At 47.3% G+C, this 10153-nt stretch overlaps 1 protein-coding gene across 3 annotated transcripts; it reads left to right on the top strand.

Moving 5' to 3' along the window:
* Positions 1-4223: 4223 nt before the first annotated feature.
* LOC125551939 (zinc finger CCCH domain-containing protein 4-like) lies at positions 4224-7841 on the top strand. Of its 3 annotated transcripts, none has more exons than XM_048715356.1 (3): positions 4224-4601; positions 5935-6009; positions 7592-7841. In XM_048715356.1, exons 1-3 carry the CDS (start codon positions 4478-4480, stop codon positions 7684-7686), a joined length of 294 nt encoding a protein of 97 aa, XP_048571313.1. In that variant the 5' UTR covers positions 4224-4477; the 3' UTR covers positions 7687-7841. The 3 variants fall into 3 exon arrangements, with proteins under 3 accessions (XP_048571313.1, XP_048571311.1, XP_048571312.1); XM_048715354.1 differs by having other exon boundaries at positions 4224-4608; XM_048715355.1 differs by having other exon boundaries at positions 4224-4613.
* Positions 7842-10153: the final 2312 nt, after the last annotated feature.

The raw sequence follows: 10153 nt of genomic DNA, 5'->3' as shown, positions 1-10153 counted from the left end.
AAGTAATTTCAGGGTGAAGTTGAAAGATCGTCGTGACAAGAGGATAAAATATCTATGATATGATCATAGAGATGAATATCTGAATTACGAGTTTGGCATAGAATTAAGACATTGTGGAAATTATTTCACAACTGATACAGCCTGGAACACCATAGTGTGATGGTGTGTCCGAACATCATAACTGCACCCTATTGGATATGACGCATACCATGATGTCTCTTATCAAATTACCACAATAGTTTATGGGTTAGGCATTAGAGACAACCACATTCACTTTAAATAGGGCACCACGTAATTCCGATGAGATGACACCGTATGAACTATGGTTTAGAGAAACCTAAGCTGTCATTTCTTAAAAGTTTGGGACTGCGACGCTTATGTGAAAAAGTTTCAGGCTGATAAGCTCGAACCTAAAGCGGATAAATGCATCTTCATAGGACACCCGAAACAGTTGGGTATACCTCCTGTCTCAGATTCAAAAGCAATAAGGGATTGTTTCTAGAATCAGGTCCTTTCTCGAGGAAAAGTTTCTCTCGAAAGAATTGAGTGGGAGGATGGTGGAGACTTGATGAGGTTATTGAACCGTTACTTCAACTAGTGTATAGCAGGGCACAAGGAGTTGTTCCTGTGGCACCTACACCAATTGAAGTGGAAGCTTATGATATTGATCATGAGACTTCAGATCAAGTCACTACCAAACATCGTAGGATGACAAGGATGCGTACTACTTCAGAGTGGTACGTAACCCTGTCTTGGAAGTCATGTTGCTAGACAACAATGAACCTACGAGCTATGGAGAAGCGATGGTGGGCCCGGATTCCGATAAATGGCTCGAGGCCATATAATCCGAGAGAGGATCCATATATGAAAACAAAGTGTAGACTTTGGAAGAACTACTTGATGGTCGTAAGGCTGTTAGGTACATATGGATTTTAAAAGGAAGACGGACAATGATGGTAAGTATCACCGTTAAGAAAGCTCGACTTGTCGTTAAGATGTTTTCCGACAAGTTCAAGGAGTTGACTACGGTGAGACTTTCTCACTTGTAGCGATGCTAAGAGTCTGTTGGAATTATATTAGCGATTACTGCATTATTTATGAAATCTTGCAGATAGGATGTCAAAACATTGTTTCCTCGACGATTTTCTTGAGGAAAGGTTGTATGTGATACAACCGGAAGGTTTTGTCAATCCTGAAAGATGCTAATAAGTATGCAAAGCTCCAGCAATCCTTCTGAGGACTGGAGTAAGCATCTCGGAGTTGGAATGTATGCTTTGATGAGATGATCAAAGATTTTGGGTGTATACAAAGTTTATGAGAAACTGGTATTTCCAAAGAAGTGAGTGGGAGCACTATAGAATTTCTGATGAATATATGTTGTTGATCGAAAATGATGTAGAATTTCTGGAAAGCATATAGGGTTATTTGGAAAGTGTTTTTCAATGGAAAGCCTGGATTAAGCTACTTGAGCATTGAGCATCAAGATCTATAAGGATAGATCAAAACGCTTAATAGTACTTTCAAATGAGCACATGCCTTGACGTGATCTTGAAGGTGTTCAAGATGGATCAGTCAAAGAAGGAGTTCTTGCCTGAGTTGTAAGGTATGAAGTTAAGACTTAAAAGCTCGACCGCGGCAGAATAGAGAGAAAGGACGAAGGTCGTCCCCTATGCTTAAGACATAGGCTCTACAGTATGCTATGCTGTGTACCGCACCTGAAGTGTGCCTTGCCATGAGTCAGTCAAGGGGTACCAGAGTGATCCAAGAATGGATCACAGGACAGCGTTTAAAGTTATCCTTAGTAACTAGTGGACTAAGGAATTTTCTCGATTATGGAGGTGGTAAAAGAGTTCGTCGTAAAGGGTTACGCCGATGCAAACTTTGACACTAATCCAGATTATTCTGAGTAGTAAACTGGATTCGTATAGTAGAACAGTTATTTGGAATAAGCTCCAAATAGAACGTGGTAGCTACATCTAGGAGATGACATAGAGATTTGTAAAGCACACACGGATCAGAAAGGTTCAGACCCGTTGACTAAAACCTCTCTCACAAGCAACATGATCAAACCCAGAACTCATTGAGTGCTAATCACATAATGATGTGAACTAGATTACTGACTCTAGTAAACTCTTTGGATGTTGGTCACATGGCGATGTGACCTGTGAATGTTAATCACATGGCGATGTGAACTAGATTATTGACTCTAGTGCAAGTGGGAGACTGTTGGAAATATGCCCTAGAGGCAATAATAAATTGGTTATTATTATATATTTCCTTGTTCATGATAATCGTTTATTATCCATGCTATAATTATATTGATAGGAAACTCAGATACATGTGTGGATACATAGACAACACCATGTCCCTAGTAAGCCTCTACTTGACTAGCTCGTTGATCAATAGATGGTTACGGTTTCCTGACCATGGACATTGGATGTCATTGATAACGGGATCACGTCATTAGGAGAATGATGTGATGGACAAAGACCCAATCCTAAGCCTAGCACAAAGATCGGGTAGTTCGTATGCTAAAGCTTTTCTAATGTCAAGTATCATTTCCTTAGACCATGAGATTGTGCAACTCCCGGATACCGTAGGAGTGCTTTGGGTGTGCCAAACGTCACAACGTAACTGGGTGGCTATAAAGGTACATTACAGGTATCTCCGAAAGTGTCTGTTGGGTTGGCACGAATCGAGACTGGGATTTGTCACTCCGTGTAAACGGAGAGGTATCTCTGGGCCCACTCGGTAGGACATCATCATATGCGCAATGTGACCAAGGAGTTGATCACGGGATGATGTGTTACGGAACGAGTAAAGAGACTTTCTGGTAACGAGATTGAACAAGGTATAGGGATACCGACGATCGAATCTCGGGCAAGTACAATACCGCTAGACAAAGGGAATTGTATACGGGATTGATTGAGTCCTTGACATCGTGGTTCATCCGATGAGATCATCGTGGAACATGTGGGAGACAACATGGGTATCCAGATCCCGCTGTTGGTTATTGACCGGAGAACGTCTCGGTCATGTCTGCATGTCTCCCGAACCCGTAGGGTCTACACACTTAAGGTTCGATGACGCTAGGGTTATAAAGGAAGCTTGTATGTGGTTACCAAATGTTGTTCGGAGTCCCGGATGAGATCCCGGACGTCACGAGGAGTTCCGGAATGGTCCGGAGGTAAAGATTTATATATAGGAAGTCCTGTTTCGGCCATCGGGACAAGTTTCGGGGTCATCGGTATTGTACCGGGACCACCGGAAGGGTCCCGGGGGCCCACCGGGTGGGGCCACCTGCCCCGGGGGCCACATGGGCTGTAGGGGGTGCGCCTTGGCCTACATGGGCCAAGGGCACCAGCCCCAAGAGGCCCATGCGCCTGGGGAAACCCTAAAGGAAGAGTCCCAGAAGGGGAAGGCACCTCTTAGGTGCCTTGGGGGGGAAGGACTCCTCCCCTGGCCGCCGCCCCCTAGGAGATTGGATCTCCTAGGGCTGGCGCACCCCCCCTTTGGGATCCCTATATATAGTGAGGGTAGGAGGGCCTCTTGAGACATACCTTTGCCTTTGGTGCAGCCCTCCCTCTCTCCCAAGTTCTTCTCCTCTCCCGTGGTGCTTGGCGAAGCCCTGCAGGATTGCCACGCTCCTCCACCACCACCATGCCGTTGTACTGCTGTTGTATGGAGTCTTCCTCAACCTCTCCCTCTATCCTTGCTGGATCAAGGCGTGGGAGACGTCACCGGGCTGTACGTGTGTTGAACGCGGAGGTGCCGTGCGTTCGGCACTTGGTCATCGGTGATTTGAATCACGACGAGTACGACTCCATCAACCCCGTTCACTTGAACGCTTCCGCTTAGTGATCTACAAGGGTATGTAGATGCACTCTCCTTCCCCTCGTTACTAGTCTCTCCATAGATAGATCTTGGTGACACGTAGGAAAATTTTGAATTTCTGCTACGTTCTCCAACAGTTGCCAAATATTGTAATATATTTATTTGGCCAAGTCCCACATTTTACAGAACCACTTTTGGCAGCTCAAATATTGCAAAGCATTTTCTATAAAAAGAAAAAAGCATTAGAAATAAAAAGAAAAAGAAAAAGGGGAAACAAGAGAGAGGCCCCCTGCCCCCATGGGCCTCGGCCCACCCGGCCAAGCCCAGCCCATCTTCTCCCCGGTCGTCTTCTTATGTTCACCACCGCGCCCGAACAGGAGCTTGCTCCCGTCGAATCGACTCGTCGGCGCCGTCCCGGAGGGGATAAGGCCCAGATGCCTCAGGCTTCCCCGTCTCCCCTCCCCACTTGCCTCCTCGCCTCCCAGATCCACCCCGCACTCCTTATGGCATCTCTTCCCCCACGTCGCTCGACGCCGTCGTCGCCTTGTCGTCGTCATCACCGCGGCCTCCAGCTGCCCCGCACTGCCCCATCGTGTCCCGGGGAACTGCCTTCGTCGCCTACACCTTCTACAACACCGAGTCAATGCCGGGGAGCCCTACAACGACGGGATCGAGTTCGTCTTCAACTTCGGTGCCGCCACCGCCCGCCGTTCGATCCGCGCCGCCCCGAGTTCCTTCGGCTTCCCCGAGTCCTCTCGAGCTTCACAGTGAGCTGTCGTGCAAGTCCCCCCCCCCCCCCCCCCCCCCCGTTCCCCCTTGTTTCCACCGCCGTAGCGTCGCCTATGTCCTTCTGTCGCCGTGCTCGGAGTTCTTCTCCATGCGCGCCTTGGCCGCGCTCGCCTCGAGCCACTGGCGCTCCACCCCCGCACCTCTCGCCGCTGGCCGCGCCGTGCTTGCCGCGGTCGCGCACCGTGCTGGCCTGCTGCTGCTAGTTGCTGTTGCCGCGACTTCCTGTAACTGCAGTCGATGCTGCTACTGCCCGCTGCTTCCGCCATGCCCTGGTGTCGCCCCCCTGCCTCTGTCCGCCGCCTCCGTCCGCCTACTGCCGCTAGCACCGCCCACTGCCCGCGACCCCGCCAACGCCGCATCCGTCGCTTGCCCGCTGCGACCGCGCTGCCACCGCTGCACTAGCGCCTCATGCCCGTTGTTGCACGCCCTTGCTGCTTCGCTGTTGCAGCCCCGCGAGCGCTCGCTGTTGCACGCCGCACGCGCCTTCCCTCGCCGCCGGTGCCCTGCTATGCCAGTCGGGTCCGCCGCTGTCCCGGTGAGCTGCCCTGCGCACACCGCCGCCCCGGCCATGGCTTCTGCTGTGTGCCCGCCGGCGCCCCTGTGCCCGTGCGAGGCCAGCCAGAGAGGCCGGATGTGTCCCTGCCTAGTGGGGCCGGCCCTGCTTAATTAGGGGGCCTAATCCCCTGATTAGTGCTAATCCTCCTAATTAAATTATTTTAATTATTTTAACCCCCCAGGTGACAATGACATGTGGTCCCCTAGTTTAAAGATAATTCAGACTAAGTAATCTACACCTAGAGTCAATGACATGTGGGCCCTTTGACTCTGTTGACTGGTCAACGTTGACCCAGTCAACGCTGACTGTACCTGCTGACTGGGACCCCTGGGCCCCACTATCATCCTCTGTGTACACTTCTGTGTGCACAGAGCTGGGTACCCGTAGCAATTTATTATTAATTTTTGAATTAGTAATAATTTCAGAATATTGTTTTTATCTTTGAAAAATCGTATAAAATAATCCGTAACTCAGATGAAAAAGTTTTATACATGAAAGTTGCTCAGAAAAACGAGACGAATCCGCATACGCTCTCCGTTCATCCACCACACGTCCCTATCATAGCGAACATGCAACCTTCCCCCTCCGGTTCATTTGTCCAAAAATGCCAAACTTCGGGAAAACTTTCCCGCATGTTTCCCCCTTTCACCAGTATCGCGTAGTACTGCGTTAGAATACCCTAGATTTGCCTATTGCCATGTCATGCATTTGTGTGCTTTGTATTTACTGTTTCTTTCCCCTCTTCTCTTCGGTAGACCCCGAGACTGATGCTGCCCCTGTGATCGACTACTTCTACGACGACACTTCTTCCTTTTCAGCCGAGCAACCAGGCAAGCAAACCCCCCTTGAGCATTCTGATATCGGCCATTTCTTTCCCTCTCATGCTTGCATTAGAACTGCTACTGCTTTATGTATGATCCTACTCTGATGCATAGCCTGTTTTTGTTACCTGCTTTCATACCTTATCTACTTATCCTAAACTGCTTAGTATAGGTTGGTTAGAGATCCATCAGTGACGCCACCTTGTCCCAGTTGCCTCGCTTTATGTTCGATGATTCGATCAACGTGATCAACGTCCAGGCCCCGACACCGCACATCACCCCCCTAGTTGTACGGCTCTACAGAGTTACCATCAAGTGCTGAGGGTGGAACATCTTCCATCACTCCTGATGAGATCTCTGTAGTGTAGCTATACGGTCGAGGTCATCAAGGGTGATTTCCTCCTTAACCACTTCTGTTACGACTCCGTTGTGCAACCCCTCAAGTGTGAACCTTGAGGGTGGATCCTCTTACGTTCACCTTGATGATATCATCGAGTGGAATTCACTGGGGGTGATTCCTCGGGTTTTCCCCTTGGTGTTAGACACACAGTTACTATGGTTACTATGACTTTACACTGAACCATGTTACTAAAGACGGGTCGGCCATGAGGGGTACCCGCGCGAGCTTAATAGCGAGTGATGTGGAGTCGGGTTGACCTGGAAGGTGCCCGCGAGATAGTTAGGAGGCGTGGCAGGGAATTCTTAGCCCTTGCCGCAAGTACTCGAGACGGGGCGACGGGGTCACGTCGATCATGGGTTTCTGCTCGTTACCGCGTGCTCCTAATCCACTACGATTTGGATATTTGATCCGAGGGGCCTCTGGCCTGATAGCACTAACCATCACGTGGGCATAGTATGGGTGTTCTGCATCGTATGCATCAGCTGAAGCTTAATAGACGTCAGCGACTGAGCGGCGCGCACCGGGTTGGACTGGTAAGCACCTGCATTTTTGAAGGAGGTAGCCAGGTCTGCTCACCGGCCGCCCACGCAACGTGCGGGAGTTCCCGCGGCGATGGCCCAAGACCCCTGGGGGCATAGGTTTAGTCCGGCGTGCTTGACCTCTCTATTAAGCCTAGGTCGGGTAGTGGCGTATTGTTTGGCTGAGGTTGGGCATAACCCAGGAAAGTGTGTCCGGCCGGAGTTAATCGAGCATGGTGGGTAAGTTGGTGCACCCCTGCAGGGAAGAAAACATCGATCGATAGCCTGTCTTACGGTAACGGACACTTGGAGTTGTATCCCGATCGATACAATTAGAACTGGATACTTGAGATGATAATTGGATAATATGGCCTGGGATTGCTTTCTCGCAGGGAGTCGAGAAAGGATCTCTGGCCGAGGTTGATAACACTACTACTACTTCACATTATGTTGATCTGTACTCTTCTATATGCTTGAAGATGCTAGTCTTTGATAGGTTAGGCTTTCCCCTTCTCTTCTAGCATTCTGCAGTTTAGTCTACAGATACAACCCATTCGTTTGATACAGATGCATACTTAGTTTAGATCTGATGTAAGTCTTGCGAGTACTTTGGATGAGTACTCACGGTTGCTTTGCTACCTCTTTTTCCTCCATACCCGATTGTTGCGACCAGATGACGGATCCCAGGAGCCAGACGACACCACTGATGATTACTACTACCCCGAGGGCGCCTATTACTATAAGACGGTCGCTGGCGACCTGGAGTAGTTAGGAGAATTCCAGGCAGGGGGCCTTACCTTTTCGATCGTTGTTGCTTTTGTGCTAGCCTTCTTAAGGCAGACTTGTTTAACTTATGTCTGTACTTAGATATTGTTGCTTCCACTGACTCTTGTGTATTCGAGCTGATGTATTCAAGCCCTCGAGGCCCCTGGCTTGTAATATAAAGCTTGTATTATTTTAATTTGTGTCTAGAGTTGTGTTGTGATATCTTCCCGTGAGTCCCTGATCTTGATCGTACACATTTGCATGTATGATTAGTGTACGGTCAAATCGAGGGTGTCACAAGTTGGTATCAGAGCCGACTGCCTATAGGAACCCCCTTCCACACTCCTTGACCGAAGTTGAGTCTAGTTGATGGAAACTGTTTTACTAACATGGTTGTGTGGCTTACGGGCCCACGTCGCCATATGGGTGGTATTAGGATATTTTACTCGTCTATAATCTGGGACTCTGATCTCTCTTCTATTCGGGTTAAATGGTTTTGCTAACTCTAACTCTAGGTTCTCGTAAATACTTTCACCCGGAGAGCACCTTATTACCGATGATCGTCTGTTGCACTAGAAGATTTCGAGGATACTCTATGATGTTCTCTCGAGACTTTGTGCCATTGCTTTTGCAATTCCCATCCACCGATAAACCTCTATGGATAACCACGTACACTTGCATTCATACAATCATTCCCCGTTGATCTTGTTATTATAAGATACCTCGAAATTCTCTCTATTGTTTCGAGAATAATTTGTGCCTACTGCCTTGCAGTTCTTTGCCACCCGAATACCCCTACAAATAATTCCTCACACTTATCGAGGATTCATTCATCCCCAGTTGATCATGTGTTTCACAAAAATTCTTTGAAATGCTATTCGGTCTTCCGAAAATCCTAAGCAGCCTATTGCTCTTGAAATTCTTGCTTGCTTGCATTATGATTAATCCCATAAGTCTCGTAATATTATTGGCATCCCTTGTCATTATCATTTTTGAGTTCATTGATTCAAAATGTCGCGAATGCTTGCAATCCTCAATCAGATCCTAGAATTCATCCTTCCGGCTCAGATTTTAAGCATGAGCTAGATCTCGACCAACCAAATTGCCATCGATTGTACCCCTAAGTCTATTCAAATTGTCCATCCCTAATCAGAGCATTGCTTCTGATTCCTTGTCTTGGAATTCATAATTCCTTTGCATCTGAGCTTTGAGTTAGTCAGTTGTTTCTATAATCCAATGCCTTTGCATTCCTTCTTCCTCTAAATGAGTACCGATACTCACATCAGCCCTGTTGTGGACCGCCAGACCCATTATCGGGTTATTATCCGACAATGTCCTTCACACCCAAAATTCTTGTGAGTCCTTTCCATGATACATAATGCATTTGGTAAATTGTATCCTCTACTTTTGTCAACCATGCTCTGCTTTTGAGGCTGTGTTATTTACTCCTGAAGTTTGTGGTATATGTTTCTACGATGCCCCGATGGGTTGAACCTATGCCTTCTTTAATCCGTGTGAACCCGAAAGATTTCACGGGTTAAATTATCTGGTATTGCACCAGGTAAAACTTTCAACAACTAATGTCATTTTCGAAAAGCAAGAGGTGAATGGAAGGTTATACATTGAAGAAGTGGGAGTCGACCTTGAACTTGTGTTCATGCCCATGGACACGATGTAGATCCTATCATGGAAGCTTATTGTAATAACAACTATTTCCTTGATATAATATCATCTTGTATCTGTGAATTGATCCTTTGCAATTGTGGTTCCGACCATATGTTCTTCTTTGTTCCCATTTCTCGGGCAAGTTTAAGCACTTGTCTTCTATGGATCAATACACCAGTCCAACCTTTACTTTGATCTTTCATCGAGTACTACACCCTGGTATCTCGAGATTATCACATAACTGCATAACTTCTTATGAGTTCTCCATCTAGTACTACATTCTCACTGATTCCAATTTTTCACAGGCTCTGAGTCTTTAAACACTCAAGGACATCGATAACTGAATCAAGTCCGCATCGCGATTAAACAACTATTAGTAATCTTCTTTACTGACGAGCTTGTACTCGATCACGTCATTTCTAGCCTGATCGGCTATATCAGTATCGTGTTGATTTTAACTGTGCTACCTGGTCCTCATTCCCGGAGCATGATTTTTGATGATGAGCTAAGCTTACGTCGATTTTCCTCATCATATCGTTTCGCCTTGAACGGTGAGCTTGGTTTCGAGTTTGTGCCGTACCCTTGGTTCCAATAACCTTTCGCTTCACCATTCCTTTGACTTGATGTCATCGCCGATCGATTACATCTTGTAATCTCTCGACAAATGTGTCATGATCATCATCAACATTCCGAGCTCTTCCAGGATATCAATTGAATTCATTATGAGAAATACAATCATTGCCCCTCGATGATTTGTGTTATCATCGACAACATTCTTGTCTTTTCCCCAACACAAACTTGTTCA

This window comes from Triticum urartu, chromosome 4 (assembly GCF_003073215.2).
Source record: "Triticum urartu cultivar G1812 chromosome 4, Tu2.1, whole genome shotgun sequence".
NCBI lineage: Eukaryota > Viridiplantae > Streptophyta > Magnoliopsida > Poales > Poaceae > Triticum > Triticum urartu.
Note: the sequence above shows the minus strand (reverse complement) of the source record. Positions and strands in the feature narration are given on the sequence as shown.